Source organism: Dipodomys merriami, unplaced genomic scaffold (genome assembly GCF_024711535.1).
Source record: "Dipodomys merriami isolate MVZ:Mamm:240054 unplaced genomic scaffold, mDipMer1.0.p SCAF_7, whole genome shotgun sequence".
Classification (NCBI taxonomy): domain Eukaryota; kingdom Metazoa; phylum Chordata; class Mammalia; order Rodentia; family Heteromyidae; genus Dipodomys; species Dipodomys merriami.
In genome coordinates, this window is record NW_027206290.1 from 55567292 (window position 1) to 55594994 (window position 27703).

At 43.6% G+C, this 27703-nt stretch overlaps 2 protein-coding genes across 3 annotated transcripts in view; both read right to left on the reverse strand.

Annotated features, from left to right (window-relative positions):
- Window positions 1-13975, reverse strand: part of Kat14 (lysine acetyltransferase 14) — a 39946-nt gene extending 25971 nt beyond the window's left edge. For both annotated transcript variants that reach the window (XM_070006691.1, XM_070006692.1), the window contains exons 1-3: window positions 13710-13975; window positions 10602-10720; window positions 5274-5395 (exon numbers count right to left, since the gene is read on the reverse strand). In XM_070006691.1, the coding sequence (XP_069862792.1) occupies window positions 5274-5395; window positions 10602-10720; window positions 13710-13968 (500 nt within the window). In that variant the 5' untranslated portion in view covers window positions 13969-13975. The remainder of the gene's footprint in view (window positions 1-5273; window positions 5396-10601; window positions 10721-13709) is intronic.
- A 705-nt stretch (window positions 13976-14680) lies between these two features.
- Pet117 (PET117 cytochrome c oxidase chaperone) lies at window positions 14681-19927 on the reverse strand. The gene is made up of 2 exons (XM_070006693.1): window positions 19729-19927; window positions 14681-14829 (listed from the first exon to the last, which is right to left on the reverse strand). Exons 1-2 carry the CDS (start codon window positions 19822-19824, stop codon window positions 14683-14685), a joined length of 243 nt encoding a protein of 80 aa, XP_069862794.1. The 5' UTR covers window positions 19825-19927; the 3' UTR covers window positions 14681-14682.
- Window positions 19928-27703: the final 7776 nt, after the last annotated feature.

Here is a 27703-nt window from a genome sequence, read left to right on the forward strand (position 1 = left end):
TGAACTCTGGGCCTGGGACCTCTCCCTCAGTTCTTCAGCTCAAGGCTAGCACTCTACCACATGAGCCACAGCACTACTTCCGGTTTTCTGGTGGTTTATTGGAGATAAGAGTCTCACAGACAGACTTTCCTGCCTAGGCTGGCTTTGAACCGTGATCTTCAGATCTCAGCCTTCTGAGTAGCTAGGATTACAGGCGTGAGCCAAGGGCACCTGGCTAATTTCCTTCCCCATGCCCACCCCCCAACTTAATTTGGGTCTGGCTACATAGCCTAAGCTGGCCTCCAACTCATAATCCTTCTGTCTCAGCTTCCTAAGTACTGGAACTACAGGTTTGGGCCACAATATCTATATGTTTTCATATCTGCTATCTCATTAGATTTGAGGTGGTATCTCACTGCAATTATGATTTGCATTTTCCTAATGATCAGTGATTTTGAGGGTTTATTTTTGTTGTTGTTGTGAGGCTTGAACTCAGAGTCTGGGTGCTGTCCCTTAGCTTTGTACTCAAGGATAGTGCTCTATCACTGAAGGTACAGCTCTACTTCCAGTTTTCTGGTGCTTAATTGGACTTTAGAGTCTCATGGACTTTCCTGCCCAGCTGGCTTCCTATTATGATCCTCAAATCTCAGCCTCATGAGTAGTGCAGACATGAGCCTCCAATGCCTGTTCTTGGGCAATTTTTTCTTGTGCTTGTTGGCTCCCCCCCCCACTTTTGTATCTTCTTTGGATAAATGATTATTCAAGCCTTTACTTTTTTTAGTTTTTTGGGTTTTTTTTTTTTTTTTTTGGATTGGTCGTGGGGCTTGAACTCTGGGCTTGGGTGCTGTCTCTCAGCTCTTCAGCTCAAGGTGAGTACTCTACCACTTAAGTGACAGTGCCACTTCCAGTTTTCTGGTGGTTAATTGGAGATAAGAGGCTCATGGAGGCTAGGAATGTGGCTTAGTGGTAGAATGCTTGCCTTGCATACATGAAGCCCTGGATTCGATTCCTCAGTACCACATACACAGAAAAAGCCAAAAGTGGTGCTCTGGCTCAAGTGTTAGAGTGCTAGCTTTGAGCAAAAGAAGCTCAGGGACAGTGTCCAGGCCTTGAGTTCAAGCCCCAAAACTGGCCAAAAAAAATAAAGTCTCATGGACTTTCCAGCCTGGACTGGCTTGGAACCGCGATCCTCAGATCTCAGCCTCCTGAGTAGTTAGGATTATAGACATGGGTCACCAGTACCCAGCCTTTTACTTGTTTTTGCAATACTGAGAAAGAGTGCGATGCTGCGTCTTTGTCCACCTCTTATCAGAAGCAGCAGTGATCATAGCACAAATTCCCAACATCTAGAAGGGAGAGTTCTTTTTGGCTATCCTGGATCCTATAAGACAGGCACACAGAGCTTCCTGCTTCAGAGCTGGAAGTGGGGAATGAGCTGGTGCAACTGTGCTAAGAGTTGAGAATGACCAAAATTAACCACAATTTACTCAAGCCTTCCCCCTAGAAATTGCAAGCTTTTATTAGACTCTCAAGTTCCAAAATAATTACCTTAAACAGATTCTATCAGTGCAATTATGGTCTAGGTAAGGAGACAGATTTCTGGTGCTTCCTATTCCACTAACATCTTCCCAGGATCCTCCTTTTTGAAGTGTAATTACTATGAATGTGTTCTATCATATTCATCAAGTCTAACTTCTACTGATTTTAAGATATATCGCTCATGTACAAATAAGAGAGCTGACTAACACTTATAAGATGTATCAAGCTGTCAAAAATGTTAAAATGTATATAATTAAATGTGCTTCTTAAAAATCACAGAAATCTATTAATAAAAGCATTCACTTTTTCTAGAAATTTGAGGCCAAGATTGTAAAAGCAGATTAAATGAGCATATATACAATTACAATTAATCCATAGTAATTAAACTCCTGCATATTTTAACTTGTTTCTTTAATGGTATAAAATTATACTCCTAGGAAGGGTAGAACACTAGCCTTGAGCTGAAGAGCTGAGGAGCAGCGCCCAGACTGAGTTCAAGACCCACAACCAACAAAAAACAAAAACAAGGGGCTGGGAAGTTGGCTCAGTGGTAAAGCGCTTGCCTTGCATGCCTGAGTCCCTGGGTTCGATTCCTCAGCACCACATAAACAGAAAAAGCCCAGGCAGGAAAGTCCGTGAGACTCTTATCTCCAATAAACCACTAGAAAACCAGAAGTGGAACTCTGGCTCAAGTGGTAGAGCATTTGCCTTGAGCTGAAGAGTGCAGGGACAGTGTTCAGGCCCAGAGTTCAAGCCCTACAACCGACAAAAAAAAAAAAAAAAGAAAGAAAGAAAGAAAGAAAGAAAGAAAAAGCAAACAAAAAAAAAAACACCTGAGGTCTAAAATTATACTCCTAAATGAACCTTTATATATTTAAACTGTTAGGGCTGGGAAGGTGGCTCAGTGGTAGAGTGCTTGCCTTGCATGTATGAGGCCCTGGGTTCGATTCCTCAGCACCACATAAGCAGAAAAAAAAGCCGGAAGTGGCGCTGTGGCTCAAGTGCTGAGGGACAGTGCCCAGGCCCAGAGTTCAGGCCCCACGACCGGACCCAAAAAAAAAAAAAAAAAAAAAAAACTTTTTGAAGTATGCCCTCTGGCTAAAAGAATTAAAGTCTTTAGTGCCTTTAAGAAAGTTAAAAAAAATTCATTTTTTTTCTGGGGCTAGGAAGGTGGCTTAGTGTTAGAGTGCTTGTCTAACAAGCATGAAACCCTGGGTTCGATTTCTCAGTATCACATTTTTTGCCTTGAGCAAAAAGGAGCTCAGGGACAGTGCCCGGGCCCTGAGTTCAAGCCCCAGGATTGGCAAATACAAAAAGCAAAAATAAAAAAACTAAAGAACTAAAATAGCTCCTTGTAAAATGTGCTGAGTTTATTCTATTCATTCTCACAGTGAGTCCTTGGAGGGTCCCCTTTATTCTCTGTCATCTCAGTAACATGAGCAAAGATAATGTCATCACTGAGGAAAGAATCTTTATCATGTCTATTCAAACCTAATTAGGCAGGATTCCTGAATCTCACATAAGATACCAGCAACAATCAGAATCTCAAACAAAATTCACCAATATTGTACAAACTCACTAGACCCTAGCATGGACTTTAACATGTCTCAATGTTAGTGCATTCCTAAGTCTAGTGGTTCATCTAAGTCCAGTGAACCAAACCACCACCAATGGAGAGGGAGGGTGGAACAGCAAAACTCAAAGCATAATTAGGAAAAGAATAATCAATGAAAAAAAAATGCATGTTAGTCTGAAGAGACTTTGCTAAGCACCGTGAATACCAAAATTATCTACTTTCCAGGTAGTAATAAAACAAGACATTATTAAAAACAATGTAAATAGATACAGTCAATACCTGCCTTTCCTTTTTCTCTTCTGACCTGAACAAACCACTGATTTTTAAATAAACATAACTCTATTTCCTCAAATTAAATACTCATCCAACCCTTTATTTTTGTTTTGTGCTAGTCCTGGGGCTTGAACTCAGTAAAAACAATCAACTTTCTTCTTATGAGAGAACTACAAAAATCCACAAATTTTACAGTATACACTTCTACTCCAAGTGTTCATAACCAAGCTTTAACTTTAAAAAAAAGTTTCTGGAATTAAAAAGTCTTGTACTTGCCATAAATAAATACTCTAACAAAATGAATACCAGGAAGCTGGAACATGTGTTGGAGGTTGTTGTCAAGGGGAAGGGGAACATAGGAAGAGAGGAAGATGGGCAAAAACAGTCAAAACATTCAATGTACATATGTGAAAATAGAACCAGACAACTTGAAGGGATGGGGAAGATTGGGAGATATAGATATAGGGGAGGACAAGGGATGATATTGATTAATTGTATTCATACACTGATATGCTGAATTGAAACCCCTTTGGTACACCTATTTAAAGATAATAAAACAAGGTTGGGATGTAGCTCAGTGGCAAAGCACTTGCCTAACAAGTACAACATTCTGAGTTTGATCCCCAGTACTGAAAAGACAAAAAAAAATACAGTTTAAAAAAAAAAAAAAAAGAGCCGGGCGCTGGTGGCTCACGCCTGTAATCCTAGCTACTCAGGAGGCTGAGATCTGAGGATCACGGTTCAAAGCCAGCCCAGGCAGGAGAGACCCTGAGACTCCTATCTCCAATAAACCACCAGAAAACCGGAAGTGGCGCTGTAGCTCAAGTGGTAGAGTGCTCGCCTTGAGCTGAAGAGCTGAGGGACAGTGCCCAGGCCGAGAGTTTGCACCCATGACCGACCAAAAAAAAAAAAAAAAAGATGATAACCTAGCATGCATGAAGCCCTAGATTCCATTCCTCAGTACCACATAAACAGAAAAAGCCAGAAGTGGTGCTGTGGCTCAAGTGGTAGAGTGTTAGCCTTGAGCAAAAAAGAAGCTCAGGGACAGTGCCCAGGCCCTGAGTTAAAGCCCCAAGACTGGCAAAACAAAACAAAACAAAAAAACTCTTAGTGAGACAAAGGGTAAACATATGCAGGAATAGTATTCATTAGATACTATGTGTAAAATGAACTATATAACTTGTGGGTGGGGACAGAATGGAAAAACTGTTGAGTGAGGGAAGGAGTGACATTGTCCAAAAGGAAATGTACTTGTTACTTGAGTTATGTAACTGTAACTGTTCTGTATATCACCTTTATAATAATAAAATTTTTTTTACTCAAGAGGCTGAGATCTGATGCTCATGGTTCAAAGTCAGCTGGGGCAGCAAAGTTCGTGAACTCTTATCTCCAATTAATCACCAGAAAACCGAAAATGACACTGCAGCTCAAGTCGTGGAGCACTCACCTTGAGCTGAAGAATTGAGGGATAGCACCCAGGCCTAGAGTTCAAGCCCCATGACTGATTTAAAAAAAAAAAAAATTAAAGAAAACTCAAACTGCCAAGCTTGGTGCCTCACACCTGTAATCCTAGCTACTCAGGAGGCTGAGAGCTGAGGATTGCAGTTCAAAGCCAGACAGGGCAAAAATGTCCATGAGATTCTTATCTCCAATAAACCACTAGAAAACTGGGAGTGGCGCTGTGGCTCAAGTGGTAGAGCGCTTGCCTTGAGCTGAAGAGCTGAAGGACAGTGCCTAGGCCCAGAGTTCAAGCCCCACAACCGACAAAAAAAAGAAAAGAAAACTCAAACAAATAAATAAATAAATACAATAAATCTCTAATAGGGCTACATGAGGCAGTCTCAAATAATTCAAATAATGTATATTTTATACTTTACAAGCATAAGATTCTTAAATATCATATTACCTATTTCCCAGTAAAAAATTCCAATGTTTCTCAATAAAAGCACAGATATCCTCTTTCCACCTGAAATAACCTTGACGTCCACTTCCTTCCAGAGACAAGTTGTACATTGCCAACATGACAACCTGAAACACAAATGAAATGGACCAAGAGATCAGTGTGATCAGCAATGTTAATCTTTTTTTTTGAGGGGTAGGGGAGGGGCAGGAAGATGGCAATCCTAAATCCTGAGTAGGAATGATGGGAGTGAAGGAGACAGTGAAGGATGATAGGTTGGAATATTCTGGGTACAGATATTAATGCCCTTTTAAAAAATATTATGAGGCATCACTAATCCATAGTTATGTGTAGTTGTTCTTGGTGTGTTAAATATGTAGGGCTGATAGGTGGCAGACTGATGCCTACACACATGACTAGCAACCAGGTATTGTCACAAGCATCCCCTCCACAGTGCAGCCCCAAATAAAGGGCTGTGAAGTCCAGGGACTAGTATTTGTGATACTTCATTAGCAGAGTCTCAATTTCCCCCATTCTTCAACTTACAACACTCTATTCTATATAAATTCCATGAACATTTTTCAAATGTCTTCACTTAGTTCTACATCTAGTCAATATATAACTTCTTTAAAAAGGTAACATTCATAGGAGTTGTTCAACTGGTTTGAAGTTTCAGTTTGGGAAATTTTTTTTTAAAAGTTCTAGAGAAGGATAGTCAGAATGATTCCATGTGAATATATATAGTACCACTGAAATATATACTAAAAAGTGACAAATGCAATGTGTATCTTAGCATAATGTAAAGAAAAAGTGATTGTTCAATAAAAAAGTTATAGATGAACATGATCCACTAACAATATGGAATTCAGAAACATGCATTTACTGCTCACCTCAATAGTACATATGGGTGTTGTTTAGATCCAGTATTTTCAGGATATTTAAGACATTTCAAGACTCGTAAGTTAAAGTGCACTTATTTACAGAAAAGACCCACTGTTCCTTTTGGAATCTGTGATCTATAAGATGAATTCCAAGCAGGGTGTTGGTGGCTCACACCTGTAATCCTAGCTACTCAGGAGGCTGAGATCTGAGGCCCAGAGTTTAAGCCCCATGATGGACCAAAAAAAAAAAAAAGAATTCCAGTTTAGTTTCCTGCTCTCCTTCTGCCAGACTAGCTCAATCAGCAAGAAAAACAGTCTTGTGGACCAATGACTCCCCAGGGGCCTACCTCAAGGCTGGTGCTGCCAACAGCAGACATTAAGAACTATCAGCTCACACCTGTAATCCTAGCTACTCAGGAGGCTGAGATCTGAGGATCGTGGTTCAATGCCAGCCCAGGCAGGAAAGTCCGTGAAACTCTTATCTCCAATAAACCACTAGAAAACCGAAAGTGGCGCTGTAGCTCAAGTGGTAGAGTGCTCGCCTTGAGCTGAAGAGCTGAGGGACAGCGCTCAGGCCCAGAGTTCAAAGCCCCACAACCAAAAAAAAAAAAAAGAACTATCTGTTGAAGAACAACTAGAAAAATAATGAGCATAGATAGTAAATGCTTTACCAGATTGAGGCTAGAAGCCAGTCTAAGCAGAAAAGTCTGAGATCTTATCTCTAATTAACCACCAAAAAGCCAGAACTAGAGCTGTGGCTCAAATGGTAAACAACTAGCCTTGATTGAAAAAGCTAAGGAGCCAAGCAGTAGCTCACCCCAGTAATCCTAGTTACTCAGGAGGCTGAATGCTGAAAATCACAGCCAGGGTGGGAAATCCCACGAGACTTTTACCCCAATTAACCCACAAAAAAGCGGAAGTTGGGGCTGGGAAGGTGGTTCAGTGGTAGAGTGCTTGCCTTGAATGCACAAGGCCCTGGGTTTGATTCCTTAGCACCACATAAGCAGAAAAAGCCGGAAGTAGCGCTGTGGCTCAAGTAGTAGAGCGCTAGTCTTGAACAGAAAAACTCAGAGACAGCACTCAGGCCCTGAGTTCAAGCCCCACGACCAGCAAAAAAAAAAAAAAAAAGCTAAGGAACAGAGCCCAGGCCTTGAGTTCAAGCTGCAGTGCTGTACAAAAAAAAAGAATGTACAATCATTGTTATCATTCTCAGATATCTGATAAAATTTCTCCTATGTGTCAAACAGAGAGTCCACATAGTCTCCAAGGAGGAAGAGGGGAGGATATAAAAGGAAAAGGCCCTTCCAAACAGACTTCCTTACTACTGGGATTTTGTAATGTAATCAAAATCCTCTTTATTACAAGCATTTCTCCTTACTACTTCAATAAATCAGCAAGTACAAAGGTTAAGATTTTAGGAAGACAGCCTAAATTCCAATATTCTAAGTATTTGGAAACAGCAATGAAGCAGACCAGTAGATTCTCTTTTAGGTCTTCTACTAAGAACCATATCTGAGCTGGGTATGGTAATAGTACATGCCTGTAATCCCAGCCCTCAAGAGGTACAGAAAAAGAGATCCAAAGTTTCATACCTGCTAGGCACTGGTATTATCCTAGCTATACAGAAGGCTGTGATCTGTGGTTCAAAGCTAGCCCAGGGAGGAAAATCTGTAAGACTCTTATCTCCAATTAACCACTAGAAAACAGAAAGTGGCACTGTGGCTTAAAATGGTCAAGAGCACTATGGCCTTGAGCTGAAGAGCTGAGGGGCAGCACCCAGGCCCAGAGTTCAGGCCCCACAACCGGATCCAAAAAAAAAAGAGCACTAGTCTTGAGCAAAAGAGCTCAGGGACAACACTCAAATGCTGAGTTCAAGCCCCATGAATGACCCCCCCCAAAAAAAGTCCCATAGTAACCTAACTACTATATAGTAAGACCCTGCCAAAACAGAGTATGTACATAAAATAGTTTTCAAGTGACTAAATATGCAGACTGAATCTAATTAATTACATATTCTAGGTAATGGAACCAAAAATTGGCCTTTCTTCTAAAAGCAACCTCCAGAGAAAATCAATATTCTTTCAAATGACAAATTACATATACCTGACTCTTCTATTTTATAGCATTTATGAGAAGCTACTGGCAAGCCATATCTTATAAGGCGTATTCATGTATATATTTGCAATACTGTTAATATTAATATGACCTTGCCTGCACCCCATCCATACTGAAAAAAATACTCCAATCACAATATTCATGAGATTTTTATTTTCAATTCAAAGTTCCCTTCATTCTTAACTTTTTTTATAGTGAACCTTTTTTTTTTATTATTGTCAAGGTGATGTACAGAGTGGTTACAGTTATATAAATAAGGTAATTAAGTACATTTCTTGTCAAACTTGTTACCCCTTCCCTCATTTTTCTCCTACTTTCCCTTTCCCCTTCCCCCCTTAACTTTTTTTTGGCAAGTCAACAAAGGCTTCCTAGATTCACCACTGACTTCATGAGATGTCCTAATAATAATTAAGGTAACAATCACAGGCTGCTACAGCAACTACAATTTACTAGAAATTCAGTTAGAGGTCTAACCATTATCACCTAGAATTCTTCTCATTACTGTTTATTTTCTTCAAAGCAGAAAGTACCAAAGGTTACTAACTTGTTGATCTGTTTATGATGTAAAAAGGTGTGGAATGTGTGCTGCCTTGGAGGTAACCCTTATCTGTCTCAAAACCACAGGCACAAAAGTGCCTGCTTTGCCACAGGACTCAGGATTTCTTAAGAGAAAACAAAAATACACTTCAAACTGAAGGGTTGGGGTCGTAGTTAAATGGTAAAGTGCTTGCTTAACATTCACCAGGTCCTGAGTTTGAGCCTCAGAATCATAAATGAATATATACCAAATAAAGTTTAAAAAAAATTTTTTTTGGACCATAGACCATAGTCCAACTCAGGCCTGGGTGCTGTCCCTGAGCTCTTTTGCTCAAGGTTAGTGCTCCACCATTTTGAGTCACAGTGCCACTTTTGATTTAATGGTGGTTAATTAGAGATGTGTTTCTCAGGAGTTTTCAGCCCAGGCTAGCTTTGAACCACTATCCTCAGATCTCAGCCTCTTGAACAGCTAGGATTACAGAAGTGAGCCACCAGCTCATTTTTTAATGAATTTAAAAAGCCGTGAAGCCAGGCCCAGGTAGCCTGTAATTCTAGCTACTCAGGAGGCTGTTATCTGAGGATCACAGTTTGAAGTCAGCCTGAATAGGAAAGTCATGAGACTCTTATCTCCAATAAACTACCAAAAAAGCTGGAAGTAGAGCCTTGGCTCAATTGGTAGAATGCTGGCCTTAAATAAAAGAAACTCAGGGACAGTGCCCAAGTCCTGAGTTCAAGTTCCAAGACTTGCACCAAAAACAAAAAACAAAAAAGTAATTTAAAAAAACCACATGTACCTTGGCACCTTATTATATATAAATACATGAATAAAAAGAAAACAAAAATGTACAATCCAGTTATGAATAAAAACTATTATTGCTCAGGCCATAGTTCCCTTAGAGTACTGGTATTAGAGACAGCTAAGAGTTGACATTAAGAATACATCAGGGCTGGGAAGGTAGCTCAGTGGTAGAGTGCTTGCCTTGCATGCATGAGGCCCTGAGTTCGATTCCTCAGCACCACATAAGTAGAAAAAGTTGGAAGTGGTGCTCTGGCTTAAGTGGTAGAGCGCTAGCCTTGAGCTGAAGAGCTGAGGGATAGCACCCAGAAGGCTGAGATCTAAGGATCATGATTTGAAGCCAGCCCAGACAGAAAAGTTCATGAGACTCTTACCTCCAACAAACTACTCAGAAAAAGCTTGAAGTGGCACTTTGCTCAAGTAGCAGAGTGCTAGCTTTGAGCACAAAGAGTCTTAGGGACAAAGCCCAGGCCCCAAGTTCAAGCCCCATGACTAGCCAAAAAAAAGAAAAAATCATCAACAAAAAAATACTCAAAATGTTTGAGTTTGAATGAAGAAAAGCTGGATTGTCTTGGATTTTGTAATGTAGCACCACTATTTCCAAATCTACTTCTGCTGCTGCCATCCTATGGCTCCATTGTACTAAAAGCATAACTAAAACATATGAACCTCAGGGAAAACAAAAAAGTGAACCTGATGTTCAATTAAAACATCAAAGGTTTGTGTTACATATAAACATAATTAATCCCTTTGTACATAAAAGATTTCTGATAAAAGATTTATGAAACTTTAAAAAACAAAGAAAATCTCAAACTTAAGTCACGTAGATAACGTGGTCGTTTTTGTTTTTTAACTAAGACTCCTCTTTCCAGACATCTGTCTAGAAATGTCTGGAAAGCATCCCTTAACTCAAAAGACCACAAGTTCCTCACTACAGATAACCAATCCACCAAATTTTTCAGAGGACCAACCCAAAGAATTTTAGAAGAGCATTTGTTTACTCACTTGCTGCCATGTTAGCTTCAGCCGCTCGTACTGCTCCTTGCCATCTGCTGAGCAATCTGAACAAGTAAACCTAAAAAAGTTATCACCCTTAAGGTAACTGAGCTGTTCCCTCAGCTGACCTAGGAGGAAAACAAAAAAGTTACAACACAGGCTTATCTTAAAAGCAGCAAACTCAGTTTTCTTTCATCATCTTATCAACCAGATTTCCATTTTTCCCCCTTTTTTCAATCAATCCACAACTGCAGGATGAGAGTAGGGTATTGAGTACAGAAAAAGATTTTCATTCTTCTAAAGTAAAGTTCATGCTCCCACAGACTCTACAGTTCCTTAACTTTAGAGGAGAAAGGTACTGGAAAAGCAGGTATGATTGCTCCAACTGGATTTCCAACTATTACATTCCTGACTCCTTCACACAGGTCTCTTCATACATTCTTTCTGAGTTACTGCCTGCCAAGCACTGGACTGGGAATTAGATATTCAATGTCCAAGGCAGACATGGTGCCTATTCTCATCAGTTTACAAGTCTACGAGGGCTGCATAGGTCACAACTGCACAGTGATTCTCCATTCTCATGGTGTATCAGAACCCAGAGAACTGTTTTCTGTTTCCCTAATGATGCCTACAGCTACCCCAGATGAAATGAACCAATCTGAGGTGGAATATAGGCCTGTGCATCCAAGTTCCCAGGTGATGTTGATGCTCTTTGAACATGAAAAGCGTAGGAGCGTAATGTAATGTGCACCCCAGAGGTAGTGAGAGGGCACCTAAAGAGGGTGCTAATTTATATTAGGGAGACAGAAAAGTTAGAGGGATTTACTGGAGGGCCTGAAGAACTAGAAGTGTAGAGGTGAAGGTAGGGGAGGCTTGAAAAACAAGGAGGTCCATATTCTAGAGAAGAAACAAAAATGTGCCAAGTGGATAAGAATTGTTTGTAGTCAAAAACTTCTCCCTAACCACAAAGTTCTGCTTATATACATGACCAGAGAGGCTGAAGTTAGCAGGAACCTGTCTACAAAGGGCACTTTAAATAAACTCTGAGCTATGTGCTCTAATCCTAGCTACTTAGAAGTCTGAGAACTGGGAGGAAAAGACCCTGAGACTCTTACCTCCAATTAATAACCCAAAAGCAGAAAATGGAGCTATGGCTCAAGGAAGTACAGCATTAGCCTTGAGCAAAAATGCTCAGTGACAATGGCCCAGGGCCCAGAGTTCAATTCCAATGATCAATAAAAAGGCATAAAATATTCCTGTGAGAACCAGGAAAGCTACAGATATTTGGACAGAACCCTGAGTCAATAAATTTAGACAGTTTGGAAACAAAAACCAGTTTTGAAGACCTAGCTTCTAGGTTGGTTTACTATAAAAATGTTGTAACATTATCCATTAATCTGAACTGCTGAATCCATTTTAACAAAAATGTTTCCACATGCCAGAAAATGACCCACTTCACAAAAATGTATGCAAATATATGTGCATATATACTTCACCTGGCTATAAACTCTTACACAAAGCATTCTTCTAGTACTTTTTTTCTAGTCTCCTATTTTGGTACAAATTGTATGATAGCTGACAAAGCACTCAAACTAGTATGCTAGCTGAAACCCTCAAGGTGTGTGCATATGACTTGCCAGCAGATAAAGAAGTCCAAAAGTGAGAAATAAAACCGTATGTACTACCAAAGAGCATCAAAAACCTCTGATCTGACTATAGCAGTTGTCCATGTATTAAACCTAACAGTAATTTTTATGCACTTGAACTTCAAGTATGACTAGAATTTGGTCCTCAACCCCTTAACACCTTTGTGTGTGTGTGTGTGTGTGTGTGTTGTATCATGGGCTTGAACTCAGGGCCTGGGTGCTGACCCTGAACTAATTTTGCTCAAGGCTAGCACTCTACCACTACAGCCAGAACTCTACTTCTGGATATTTGGTAGTTGATTGGAGATAAGTCTCATTACTTTCCTGCCTGGGCTGGCTTTGAACCATGATCCTCAGATCTCAATCTCCAGAGTAGCTAGGATTATAGGCATGAGCCACCAGTGCCTGTATATAATCTTATTAGATAAACATGATTAGTACTTTCAACAACATGGCATTTCAAATTTTCTATTTTTTTTTTTTTGCCAGTCCTGGGACTTGAACTCAGGGCCTAGGCACTGTCCCTGAGTTTCTTTTGCTCAAGGTTAGCACTCTACCACTTGAGCCACAGCATCACTTCCAGCTTTTTCTGTTTATGTGGTACTGAAGATTGGAACCCAGGGCATGCTAGGCTAGCACTCTACCACTAAGCTACTTTTCCAGCCAAATTTTGTAATTTTTTATTGAGTTACCATCAAGAATATTAATTTAGCCAGGCACCAGTGGCTCACACCTGTAATCCTAGCTACTCAGGAAGCTGAGATAAGGATCTCATTTCCTAGTCAGCCCAGGCAGGAAAGTCCATGAGACTTTTATCGCCAATAAAAAACCACAAAACCGGAAGTGGCACTGTAGCTCAAGTAGTAGAGCACTAGCCTTGAGCCAAAGAACTGATGGGGCTGGGAAGATGGCTCAGTGGTAGAGTGCTTGCCTTGCATGCCTGAGGCCCTGGGTTTGATTCCTCAGCACCACATAAGCAAAATGAAAAAAGCCGGAAGTGGTGCTGTGGCTCAAGTGGTTGAGCGCTGGCCTTGAGCTGAAGAGCTGAGGGACAGCGCCCAGGCCAGAGTTCAGGCCCCACAACCGGACCCTCCCCCCCCCCCAAAAAAAAGAACTGAAGAACAGTGTCAGGCCCAGAGTTTAAGCTCCACAACTGACAGAAAAAAACAAAACAAAACAAAAAATATATATATATATTAATTTAGGGAAGGAGCTGTATATCTGAGTTCAAACCCCAATAAGGCAAAAAAAAAAAAAGTTAATTTAACAATAGGATGGAAGTTAACAATTTTTATTAGTACAAGTATGTCTGTATGTTATATAAATTTATATTTGATCAGCTTAAATAATAATAAGTATAATAATTATCCTTTTATTTAGGTCTACTTTACATTCGTGTTTCTTCCACAGTCTGGCAACACAAAATTTCAAACAGGAACTGATAAATTAAAGGAATTGAGAAGCTCCTTACTAGCTGGTATCCATTTTTGGCACTTGTCGCAGAAGTAGGACAACTGCTCCTCCATCCATGACACATCTCCTTCATCACTGTTGAGGGAATCTCCACTCTGGTCATGAGATAAGTCCACTGACGCCTGATCCTCCGATTCTACAATCAGGAGAGTCTCTCCTTCCACCTCTCCCTCCTCCAGCCCTTCCGAGGTGGATGTTCTTGTGGCTTCATCATCATGTCGACTTATCAGACTGCTCAGGTGGATATTGGTATCCATCCTTTCCTTCTCACAGGTTCAGAAGTGCTTTTTAGTAATAACTCTGAACTCAAGACACTGAGTTGGCTGGTAGTAGAATCCTACAGACAGAAAGTCCAGAAAAGCATCTGCCCCGAATTCTTTATTCAGATATAACAAGTTCTTAAAGAAGCAAATTAGAATATAGGATACACTGCCCTTTTTATTTGATCAAAATTTAGAAGGACAGTAACCAAAAAAACAGCTGTTAAAAAAAAAACAAAAAACGGCTGGGAAGGTGGCTCAGTGGTAGAGCGCTTGCCTTGCATGCCCGAGGCCCTGGGTTTGATTCCTCAGCACCACATTAGCAAAAAGAAAAAAGCCGGAAGTGGCACTGTGGCTCAAGTGGTAGAGTGCTAGCCTTGAGCTGAAGAGCTGAGGGACAGCGCCCAGGCCCAGAGTTCAGGCCCCATGACCTGACCCAAAAAAAAAAAACAACACTAAGCTAGGGCTGGGAAGGTGGCTCAGTGGTAGAGTGCTTGTCTTGCATGCATGAAGTCCTGGGTTCAATTCCCCAGCCTTGAGCTGAAGAGCTGAGGGACAGCGCCCAGGCCCAGAGTTCAGGCCCCACAACTGGTAAAAAAAAAAAAAAAAAAGAAAGAAAAAAGAAAAAACACGAAGCTATTCTCTATATCTCTATAATACAACACACACAACTCAGCACTGTATGTCCCAGTATTTCACATTCATTTAAAGTCATGTTTTTTGAGATCCTTTTTCCAACATCTTCTCTCTTTCTGCTTCAAGTTCTTTGGTCAAAATAATCTGTTCTCCCAAAAGACGAATATTTTCTTTTTTTCGATTTTGCCTCTCAATGTCTCTGATTACTCCATCACGAAGCCTCTAAAAATGTTAAGAAAAAGGTTTTAGTAACACTCTCAACAGGAGGCACTCATCCTTGTGCCTTTCAAATCCAAACAGTGTTACCAAAATACACACTTAAAAACATTCAGCTTGTGCTGGCCACCTCTCACGCCTGTAATCCTAACTACTCATGAGGCTGAGATCTGAGGATCATGTTCTTTCCAGCTCAGCCCGGGCAGTAAAGTCCAAGAGATTTGGACTTAGAGATAATCCAATAAACCACCAGAAAACCAGAAGTGGCACTGTGGCTCAAAGTGGCAGAGCACTAGACTTGAGCTGAAGAGCTCAGGGACAATGCTCAAACCCACAGTTTAAGCCCCATGACCAGAAAAAAAGAAAAAAGACAAGACAAGACAGAAAAGAAAAACAGTCAGATTGTAAATACTCAATTTCTATTTTAATTTTTTTCAGTTTTTATGGATCATAAGGCTTTGAACTCAGGACATGGGCACTGTCCCTGAGCTTTTTTGCTCAAAGCTATTGATACTTTGAGTCATAGCTCCATTTCCAGATTTCTAATGTTTAATCGGAGATAGAGTCTCACAAAGTTTCCTGCCAAGGCTAGCTTCGAACTGCAATACTCAGATCTCAGCCTCCTGAGTAGCTAGAGTTACATGTATAAGCCACAGGGGCTCTTTTCACATTTTAAAATTTGCCGAATGCACACAAAACAAAAACAAAAATGGTAAATAAATAAAAATTGGCACTTTTAATTTGAAAATTTAATATTTGATTCTTCAAACAATTAATGGGGCTGGATGCCTGTGGCTCACACCTGTAATCCTATCTACTGACGCTGAAATCTGAGGATAACAGTTTGAAGCCTACCAACAGGAAAGTCCATGAGACTCTCATTTCTAATTAAACATAAAAATCTGGAAGTTGGGGCTGGGAAGGTTGCTCAATGGAAGTGATTTGGACTTAGAGATAATCCAATAAACCACCAGAAAACCAGAAGTGGCACTGTGGCTCAAGTGGTAGAGCGCTAGCCTTGAGCTGAAGAGCTGAGGGATAGCGCCCAGGCCCAGAGTTCAGGCCCACGACCGGACCAAAAAAAAAAAAAGAAAGAAAATCTGGAAATTCAATTGTAACTCAAGCATTCAACCTCAGGACCGGTACACTAATGGAAATAAAAAAGCTCACAAAATACTCTAGTGAAGTGCTTGGATGTAGCTCAGTGGCAAAGCACTTGAGCCAGTGCAACGTCTTAGGCTCAATCCCCAGTACAAAAAATAAATAAATAAATAAAATTTATATGTACATATACATTAAAAAAAAAACCAGAAACAAGCCAGGTGCCGGTGGCTCACGCCTATAATCCTAGCTACTCAGGAGGCTGAGATCTGAGGATCACAGTTCAAAGCCAGCACGGGCAGGAAAGTCCATGTGACTCTAATCTCCAATTAAAAACCAGAAAACCAGAAGTGGCACTGTAGCTCAAATGGTAGAGTGCTCCCCTTGGGCTGAAGAGCTGAGGGAGAGCGCCCAGGCCCCCATGACCACCACCACCACCAACAACAACAACAACAACAAAATACTCTAATAAGTTTGCTTGTTTCTTCCAATCCTAGGGTTTTGAACTCAGGGCCTGGGCACTGTCCCTGAGCTTCTTTTACCCAAGGCTAGCACTCTTATCACTTGAGCCACAGTGCCACTTCCAGCCTTTTCTGTTTATATGGAATGGAACCCTGGGCTTCATGCATGCTAGGCAAGCACTACCATTAAGCCCATTCCCAGCCCCTATTATATCTATTTTTAAAGATGATACCTCCCCTCCCAACCCCCTTCTCTGCCCCACCCCCACCCCCGCCCCACATCTGCTAGATTTCCTCTAGGCCAACAGTTTCATATGCTATAGGGGAGTTGGAAATTTCTGTGAATCCTGAACTAGTAACTCAACTTGAAACTAAACTTCCTCAAACCTTAGAGCCTGGGCAAGATCACAACTGAGACCCCCAGGTCTTTCTGTCCTCATACCAGGACACACCTACATATACATATCACCAAGTCTATTATCATAAACTGGGATCATTCCTTCCATACCTGTCCCCTAGGCCTCCCCTCCTTTTACCGATATATCAACCTGTGCACAATCTCCATCTGTCTCTCCATCCATCATTTGCTATCTTTCTCCAGGTGATTGCTTCACACATCCTTTCAGTGACTTCCACATACTACCTTACTAACCACCAAAGATCTCTCTTAGGTGGATGCCATTCTAACACCCATCTGCAACTTTGGCTTAGTCAAATACTCTTCTTACAAGAGGGCTATGCTCTGATAAGCCCATTATAAGTTGCAAATGCAAACAGTCAAAAAAATGCACTGATGGGGCTGGGAAGGTAGCTCAGTGGTAGAGTGCTGGCCTTGCATGCATGAGGCCCTGGGTTCGATTCCTCAGCACCACATAAGCAAAAAAGAAAAAAGCTGGAAGTGGTGCTGTGGCTCAAGTGGTAGAGAGTTAGCCTTGAGCTGAAGAGCTGAGGGACAGCGCCCAGGCCCAGAGTTCAGGCCCCAGGACCGGACCCAAAAAATTAAAAAATGCACTGAATACACACTAAAACTCAGGAACAGAGTACCTACCATTCAGCCACAAAATCAGACTGGCTGACTGGGACCTGCAGCTTGCTCCACTGCCCAGTGTCTCCAGAGAGAATAATCATATGACATACCACTATCCTGGGTGGTTACCAAGAGTCAAAGTTGGAGGTAGGGGCTAGGAAGATGGCTCAGTGGTGGTAGAGTGCTTGCCTTGGGTTTGATTCCTCAGCACCACATAAGCAGAAAAAGCTGGAGGTGGTGCTAAGGTTCAAGTGGTAGAGCACTAGCCTTGAGCTGAAGAGCTGAGGGACAGCACCCAGGCCCAGAGTTCAGACTCCACAGTTGAACAACAACAACAAAAAAAGTCTGAGGTAGTTACTACCAAATGCAAACCATATTGTTCTTCCACCAGCATAAACTTGGAAACTTATCAAATGAACCACAATACTTGGTATTAACTGGGTTACATTGAGGATTAAGGATGATACAGTGTGCCTGCCTGATATGTGGCAAACAGGAAACAATAGACATTCTTTAATTTCTTGCTTCCTTGACCATTATAACACATCCACCATGCCAATCTGAGCTTATTCTTTCTCCCTGCTACAAAGTGGGTATCCAATGCAAGTTTGGATGTAAAATAAACAGATTACTTTAGTTGATCTTTTTTCATCACTAACTTCAACATAAAGAAGTCTCTCTGTTCTTCCATTTTTTTCCCTTCTCTAAAAGCAATTCTCAACCCTGGTTATGTATTAAAATCTTCTGGATGACTTTTGGAACATACAGAAACAGAATCCCTGTACACAAGAGTTTAATTCTTGTGGAGTAAGGGGCCCAGCCCTAGTTGTGAAAACTTCCCAGGAGCCATGTGATGTATATGTATGTGCAGCTAAAGCACCAGATAAATCTCTTAACTATCCCTAATTCATTCTTTTGGAAAATAACTGGATTCACTGACCTCAGGATTAACATGACATCCTGTGTTCTCTACCATTACCACCATTTCCTGTTAGTTCCAAGCAGGAAATCTCCTGCCTCTATTCCAAAAGCTAACCCAGTGCAATCATACTTTAATTTCAAATCTCTATCTCTTCCCTACCTTGTCATCATGGATCCCCTCCAGATACCTGCGCCAGTCACATGTTTCCACTCCTCCCATTTTCAGATTGTGAACAGCACAGACAATCCTCATCTGCCTTCATCAATGTACACCAAATACAGAGCACGGTCAAAGGCTCTGGTCAGGCAAATTAAGACTGTTTACTTTGATACACTTAGTTCTTTATTTCTACCCTTGGCCAACTAGCCTCAACCCAAATGCCTATCAAAGTACTGAAAGTTCAACGATGACCTGCTTATAATATTTTAGCACAGCTACAAATCGTTTTTTTTTACAGTCTCTAGATTCCTTACCTTTGTACCATATTCCCAGTGCAGTGCCTGGCATGCCAACTTGAATAAGAAAATACTACTGACAGAGTAGGCGGTCAATCACTCATTAGTTAAAGGACAGATGTTTTCTGAAACAAAGCACTAAAAAGAAAATTGGGGAAGATGGCATCTTTACCGTTCCCAGAATCTAGTTTCCACAGTAATATGTTAACTAAAACACACACATACACACACACAAAAAACATCTCACTAGATTACCTTGGCCAAAGGCAGGAGCCAGGAGTGGGGGGGAGGTTCGGGGATGGGGAGTCGGGGGGGGGGGTCGTCTAAGGAAGCAACATTATTTTGCCAGGCTGGAGATGGAACCCAAGGCCTCGCGCATTCTAGGCAAGCCACCGAACTGCACCCTCAACTGTTCAAATCTTTAGCACTTACACCTCATTAGGCTCCAGCCCGAACCCTGGGCCCGACTGAGCGGAGAGGGCTGGTAGCGTGCAGAATGCACGCACGCACGCACACACACGCGCACACACACACACACACACTTCCCGCCTTTGACTTCGTACCTTGCAGAATACTCACACGCACACGCACACACACACACACACACACACGCACACACCCCTTCCCGCCTTCGACTTCCGAGCGGCCCCCGGGAGCAGGCGAGGGCGGTGCGCGCCACTGAGCACGCGCGGGGTCGGAGCGCCCGGGACCTCGGGCCCAGCGCCTCAGGCGCGGGGTCAGCAGAACTCCTGCAGGGCCGCCGGGGGCGCCGCCGCGAGGCCGAGGCCGAGGCCAGCGGGGGGGCGGGGGGTAGACGCGAGGAGACGCCGAGAGCCACGCGGGAGCCACGCGGGAGCCACGCGGGAGCCCACCGCCCCAGGCCTGAGGCCCCCGCCGCGCGCGAGCCCGCCCCCCCCCGTGCGGTCACGTGACACCGACCTGCTGGTCCAGCCGCTGCTTCAGATGCACGCCGGCCACCGTGGCCGCCGTCAGGAGCACCGAGAGGCCTAGTACCGCTTTCGAGCTTCTCGACATCCCCGCGCCGGCTGCCGGAGGCCACCTTTTGCCCCTCGCCCTGAGGCACCGTGGCTATGGCTGACCCGGTCCCGGCCAGGCTCGACCCCTCGAGCGCCGAGCTCGCGAGTGTCGAGAGGTGCCGTCGCCAGGCTCGACCAATCGAGAGCCGGGCAACCGTGCGTACTTCCTCCCCCGCCCCCGCCCCCCGCTAGGCGGATAGAAGGTCCCAATTCAAATCTAAAGAGCTGTGGCCGAAAGCTGATTCGAGCTTCTTGACAGGTTTGGGATAGGGAGGTTCTATGCCTGTGCAATCTGGGGTATCCCGGAGCGTCAAGATTCCCGCTCACTTTGGCTCAAAGCCTGTTCTGTGCGCCTGGCTGAACCAGGTGGTTTGCCTAAGTGCCGTACTCAATAAGCACGGCCTCTTACCACCCTTTGGTGGGGCAGTGAACACTTTCGTTGGGCATATTCAGAGGTGCAGATAGGAGTCTTCATTGGAGTGAAGACCTATAATGAAACGTGCAGTTGAGCTGCACCCTCAACTGTTCAAATCTTTAGCACTTACACCTCATTAGCCTCCAGCCCGTACCCTGGGCCGACTGAGCAGAGAGGGCTGGTAGCTTGCAGAATGCGCACACACACTTGCCTTCACCTCGGGGCGCAATGTCAGAATGATTTTGCTTAGAATTTAAAAGTGGGGGGGGGGGGCTGGGAAGGTGGCTCCGTGGTAGAGCGCTTGCCTTGCATGCATGAGGCCCTGGGTTCGATTCCTCAGCACCACATAAGCAAAAAGAAAAAAGCCGGAAGGTGCTGTGGCTCAAGTGGTAGAGCGCTAGTCTTGAGCTGAAGAGCTGAGGGACAGCGCCCAGGCCCAGAGTTCAGGCCCCACGACCAGACCCCCCCCAAAATAATAATAATAAATGGGAAAAAAGAAATGTAATAAAATAGGATGGACACTGGTAGCTCATGTCTGTAAACCTAGCCACTCAGTAGGCTAAGATCTGAGGATCTCAGGATCTCATCGTTTTGAACCAGCACTGGCAGGAAAATCTGTGCAACTCTTTATCTCTAATTAACCAACAAAAAGCCAGAAGTAGAGATGTAGCTCAAGTGGTAGAATACTACCCTTGACCAGAAAAGGCTAAAGGACAGCACCCATGCCCTGAATTCAAGCTCCAGAACCTGTACTATCTGTATCTATATCTATATGTATATATCTATATCTATATCTATATCTATATCATTCCTTCTCCAAACATCATTCCATCCACAGCAGTTTTTCACAGCCTGAAATCCATAAAAAATCCTTTTTATTTTTTCCTGTGCCAGCCCTGGGGCTTAAACTCAGTCCTAGGCCTTGTCCCTGAATTTTTGTGCTCAAGCTAGTGTTCTGCCATTTGAACCACAGCTCCATTCCTGGCTTCTTCAGAGTAAACCGGAGATTTGAGCCAAAGACTTTCCTTCCCAGGCTAGCTTTGTTTCTTTTTTTGGGGGGGGGGAGGGTCCGGTCGTGGGGCCTGAACTCTGGGCCTGGGCGCTGTCCCTCAGCTCTTCAGCTCTTCAGCTCAAGGCTAGCGCTCTACCACTTGAGCCACAGCGCCACTTCCAGCTTTTTTCTTTTTGCGTATGTGGTGCTGAGGAATCAAACCCAGGGCCTCATGCATGCAAGGCAAGCACTCTACCACTGAGCCACCTTCCCAGCCCCCCCAGGCTAGCTTTGAACCATGATCCTCAAATATTAACCTCATGAGTAGCCAGCAGGAAGTAGCCAGAGAGAGTCTTCGCCCTTTTTCATAATTATCAAAAGGCTGGAATGTAAGGTCCATTCCTGGACGGCAAACAGACCTCGCCCAGTACCTGCGTTACCTAGGCAACTGGGACACCTGGAAGAGGTCACATCCGCATCTGCTGAGGTCACATCTTAACCTGATGTGGCCACACCTTTCTTCCACCTGATCCCACTTCCCTTTACCTGGACACACCCTTCCCCGCCCCCTACCCTATATAAGGCCTAATCTGGGGCCAGATGCTCCTCTTGCTAGCCATGTGGAGTGCCAACCTTGCCTGGTCCCAGCAGGTCTACTGAATAAACCTACCTCTTACCTGAACCACGTGAGTGGTGCAGTTCTTACTCAGCTACCTCTTTTTAAAAACCTAACACCCAGGGCTTCATGCGTACTAGGCAAGCACTCTACCACTAAGCCACATTCCCAGCCCAGGTTTTCACTTTTATTGTTACTAATTTTTCAGTTTGTTGGCCTGAGATGTATTCTCCTTGTTAAAACTCCTTTGTTTTTGTTTTTTGGGTCCGGTCGTGGGGCCTGAACTCTGGGCCTGGGCACTGTTCCTCAGCTCTTCAGCTCAAGGCTAGTGCTCTACCACCTGAGCCATAGCGCCACTTCCGGCTTTTTTCTTTTTGCTTATGTGGTGCTGAGGAATCGAACCCAGGGCCTCAGGCATGCAAGGCAAGTGCTCTACCACTGAGCCACCTTCCCAGGCCTCCTTGTTAAAACTCCTTTGTATGTTGGGCGTGAGTGTCTCATGCTACTCAGGAGGCTGAGGTCTGAGGAAGCCATGCCATGCAGGAAAGTCTATGAGACTACATTTAAGCAACAAAAAAGCAAAAGTAGAGCTGTGGCTCAAGTGGTAGAGTCCTACACTTGAGCAAAAAATCTGAGGAACAGCAAGCCCCGAGGCCTTGAGTTCAAGCCCCATGACCAGTAAAACAAAACAATAACAAACTCCTTGCCGGGTGCTAGTGGTTCATGCCTGTAATCCTAGCTACTCAGGAGGCTGAGATCTGAGGATCACAGTTCAAAGCCAGCCTTGGCAGGAAACTCCGTGAGACTCTTATCTCCATAAAACCGGAAGTGGCACTGTGGCTCAAGTGGTAGAGTGCCAGCCTTGAGTTGAAGAGCTCTGTCCCAGACTTTAAACACAACTGACAAAAAACAACAACAACAAAAACAAAAAAAAACAGGGGGTTGGGAAGTTGGCTCAGTGGTAGAGCGCTTGCCTTGCATGCATGAGGCCCTGGGTTTGATTCCTCAGCACCACATAAGCAAAAAGAAAAAAGCCAGAAGTGGCGTGTGGCTCAAGCTGTAGAGCACTAGCCTTGAGCTGAAGAGCTGAGGGACAGCGCCCAGGCCCAGAGTTCAGGCCCCACGACCGGATCCCCTCCCCCAAAAAAAAGAGGTAGCCAAGTAAGAACAACACCACACACGTGGTATTCAGGTAAAGGGTAGGTTTATTCATCATTCTGGCTGGCACGAGGCCATTTTGGCCCTCCACAAGGCCGGGAAAGGCCTGGGAAAGAGAGCTGGGAAAGAAAGCGTCAGGGCCTGGGCTAGGCCTTATCTAGGGTATGGGCAGAGAAAGGTGTGGCCACATCAAATTCAGATGTGACCTCAGAGATGCAGGTATGGCCTCTTCCAGGTGTGCCAGTTGCCTAGGTAACTCAGGTACTGGGTGGAGACTTTGCTGCGAGGAGGGTGGAGTCTGCTCTCCATCCAGGAACGGACCTTATAATAGTAATTTAAAAGTCAAGGCTGGGAAGGTGGCTCAGTGGTAGAGCGCTTGCCTGGCATGCATGAGGCCCTGGGTTTGATTCCTCAGCACCACATAAGCAAAAAGAAAAAAGCCAGAAGTGGTGCTGTGGCTCAAGTCGTAGAGCGCTAGCCTTGAGCTGAAGAGCTGAGGGACAGTGTCCAGGCCCAGAGTTCAGACCCCACGACCGGACCCCCCCCCCAAAAAAAAAAACTTGCCTAGAAGGAGAAGAAGCCACAGACAGGGTGTAATCTGTCTGACATGCTGGAATTTACCATGGAAAGCTACAGTCTTTTCTCCCCCCTCAGATCTACAGGGCAAGTTTCCAAACACCAACAAAGGTCACCTCTGAACTGAGTGGCCATGCATTGGTGTAAACATTCTCAAAGCCTCTGAAGTCATGATCTATGGAAGGAAATGACTTAAAAGTCATTTTTATTTTCATTTTTGTTAGTCTTGGGGCTTGCTAGTCAGGGCCTGGGCACTATCCCGGAGCTTCTTTTGCTTAAGGCTAGCACTCTACCACTTGAGCCACAACACCACTTCCGACTTTTTCTTTTTATGTGGTACTGAGGAATCAAACCCAGGGCTTCCTGCATGCTAGGCAAGCACTCTACCACTAAGCCACATTCCCAGCCCCCATTTAAAAGTCTTGGTCAGCTTTATTTGACAAATTGGGCAGTTCTTCATTCTATAAATAAAAAAGGGTTGTAGTTGGGGGTTGGGGGAAAGAAGCATGGACTTCAGAGAGACATGCTTTTTCAGGTCTTCCAGCCTTCCCCTGAGACGTTGTTCCCAGGAATTGGTCTCTATGAGCTAGCCAACTTTACAGCAAGAAAGTTGTTGGGAAGTACGGCTGGTCACTCGCTGCATAATTTGGGAGACAATCTCTTGCTTTGCTAGGTCTCTGTTTCTCCCTCGGTACTACAGTGAAAATAACATTTCTTCTTTAGTGTGCTACCTGAGATGACTAGTAATAGGATGACACCACAGTCAGGCATGTGACAGTCACACATGAAGAGTATCACAGCCAGGGAGTCGCCTGGTGCTCACCTGGTAGTCAGAAGGCCCAGAGAAGGCTCTTATCCCTATGGCTGCAGGCAATGGCCCTGGATGCTTATCTCCACATATTTTGAAAATATGTGTTTGTCTGCGGTTGTGTAAGCCTTTTGGTAACATCCTAGCTGGCAACAGTGTACTCCTTCTAACAGAATTTGCCTAAGCTGTGAATTAGAGATCCCTTGTTTCAAAATAGAGATGTTCCTTGATTTGCAATGGGTTAGTTCCCATTGTAAATACATGGAATACACCTCATCTACCAAAACTCCTAACTTAGCAACACAGTACGCTGTAGATGTCAGTTGATTCTCTTGCAGTCATGTGGTTCACAGGGAGTTGTAGCTTGCTCTGCTGCCCAGTAGGAGAAGGTCCCACTAAAAATAGCCCAAAAAAGGATCAATATTCAGACTAGGAGGATAGCCCAGTGGTAGCATGTAGAAGACTGTGGACTCAAGTCTCCAACACACACACACACACACACACACACACACACACACACACATTTAAATTCAAGTTGAAATACAGTTCCCACTGAATGTATATTACTTTTTGTACTATCACAAAACCTAACATGGCTGGAATGTGGCTTAGTGTTAGAGTACTCTCCTAGCATTCATGAAGCTCTGGGTTCCATTCCTCAGTACCACATAAACAGAAAAAGCCAGAGTGGCACTGGGGCTCAAGTGGTAGAGTACTAGCTTTGAGCAAAAGAAGTTCAGGGATAGCGCCCAGGCCCTAAGTTCAAGCCTGATGACTAGCAAAAAATAAAACAAAAAACTAGCTACTCAGGAGCCTGAGATCTGAAGATCACCGTGCAATGCCAGCCTTGGCAGGAAAGTCCGTGAGACTCTTATTTCCAATTAACCATCAGACACTAGAAGTGGCACTGTGGGTCAAAGTGGTAGAGCACTAACCTTGAGCTGAAGAGCTCAGGGACAGCACCCAGGCCCAGAGTTCAAGCCCCATAACTGACAGAAAAAAAAAAAAACCTGATAATTTTAAATGGACCATCCTAAGTCAGGGACCATGTGTACTAGATGTGACTAAGTTACTTTGGATTCAGCATCTATTCATAGTATTAAGAAAAAAAAGTCAATATTACCATTGTTAATAAGGGAACAAAGTTGTTAGGTCTTTTACATATAATTTAAATTTATGAATCATTGTTGAAAACAGTGGCTTTGTTGGCTGCCAATGTCTCATGTCTATAATCCTAGGAACTCAGGAGACAAAGATCTGAGAATTTTGGTTCAAAGCCAGCCCAGGGGCTGAGAATGTGGCTTAATGGTAGAGTGCTTGCCTAGCATGCATGAAGCCCTGGGTTCAATAATTCCTCAGAACAGAAAAATCCAGAAGTGGCACTGTAGCTCAAGTGGTAGAGCGCTATCCTTGAGTACAGAGAGGCTCAGGGACAGAGCACAGGTCCTCGCTTCAAGCCCCAGTGGGTGCATGGCAGGAAAATCCCTAAGACTCTTATCTTTAATTAGTTACCCCCAAAAAAGCTGGAAGTAGGGCTATGGTTCAAGTGGTAGAACACTAGCCTTGAGCCAAAAGAGCTCAGGAACATCCAGGCCCTGAGTTCAACCTCAAGAACAGCACCAAAAAATTTAAAAGTAGGTTATTTTATATTCTGTTTTTGGTAGGTCTTGGAGCCTGAACTCTGGGCCTGGGTGCTGTCCCTCAGCTCTTCAGCTCAAGGCTAACACTCTACCACTTGAGGCACATCACCACTTCTGGCTTTTTCTGTATATATGGCACTGAGGAATCAAACCCAGGGCCTCATGCATGTCAGGCAAGCATTCGACCACTGAGCCACCTTCCTAGCCCTTAAAAGTAGGTTATGAGTAGGTATGAGGTACAACTAGAGATGTAGTGTAAGTAGTAGAACACCTGCTTTGTAAGAATGAAGCCCTGAGTTCAATCTCCAGTAACACCAAAAAGAATTTAAAAAATAAAAAAGCTAGCTGGGTGCCAGTGGCTCACGTCTGTAATCCTAGCTACTCAGGAGACTGAGATCCAGAAATCACAGTTAGAAGCCAGGGTGGGCAGAAAAGTCCTTGACTCTGTTTTCTTCTTTTTTTCTTTTTTTTTTTGTTAATTGTGGGGCTTGAACTCTGGGCCTGGGTGCTGTCCCTCAGCTCTTCAGCTCAAGGTAAGCACTCTACCACTTGAGCCACAGCATCACTTCTGGTTTTCTGAGTGGTTTATTGGAGATAAGAGTCTCATGGACTTTCCTGCCTGGGCTGACTTTGAACTGCATCCTAAGATCTTAGCCTCCTGAGTAGCTAAGGTGAGCCACTGATGCCTGGCAACCTTGACCCTTATCTCTAGTCAACCACCAAAATGCTGCAGCTGAAGGCACCACCAAAAAGCCAAAAAGTTAAAAGAACAAAACAAGAAATGGTCAGATTCTGCAGGCAGAAAATGAGTAAGAACATAGTTGCTAAACTTGGGAGCCACTAAAACATTGTTCAGTTAGGTTATAACTGGGGGTGGGTGTGGGGGAGGGAGTCCAGGATAGTCCTTTGACATAGCAATTAAAGACAAGTTGTTCTGATAAGTAATGACTGAAAATTTTCCATAACATTTAGAAAACCTGCTTTTGAACACAGAGGAAATATACCATGGTATCAAACGTTCTTTTTTGATAAAGGAAGCAATTATTAGTTTTATTTGTTCTAAGTAGCCAGAATATCAAACTTAATTTTCATTAGAATGTAATTCTTTTTTTTTCTTTCTTCTTCTTCTTCTTTTTTTGTCAGTTGTAGGGCTTGAACTCTGGGCCTAAGCCCTGTCCCTGAGCTCTTCAGCTCAAGGTTAATGCACTACCACTTTGAGCCACTGCACCACTTCCTGTTTTCTGGTGGTTAGTTGTAGATAAGTCTCATGGACTTTCCTGTCCAGGCTGGCTTTGAACTGGAATCCTCAGATCTTAGTCTCCTGGGTAGCTAGGATTACAGGCATGAGCCACCAGTGCCCGGCTAGAATGTAAATCTTTTTTTGTCAGTCCTGTGGCCTGAATTCTGTACCTGGGCACTGTCCCTCAGCTCTTCGGCTCAAGGCGCTATAGCGCAATACCACTTTAGCCACAACGCCACTTCCGGCTTTTTCTCCTTATGTGGTGCTAAGGAATCGAACCCAGGGCCTCATACATACAAGGTAAGCACTCTACCGCTGAGCCACCTTCCCAGCCCCTACAATGTAATTTTTGTTCACACTAGTAATTCAAAACCCAAGACTCATATTTTATATGTATACATAAGTATATATTTCAAAAATAATGCTTTGTTAT

Coding starts and splice junctions, on each gene's coding strand:
- Pet117 (XM_070006693.1), bottom strand. CDS start 19,824: ATGTCGAGAAGCTCGAAAGCGGTACTAGGCCTCTCGGTGCTCCTGACG. Junction 14,830..19,728: donor AGCAGCGGCTGGACCAGCAG/GTCGGTGTCACG, acceptor TAACATTTTTAG/AGGCTTCGTGATGGAGTAAT.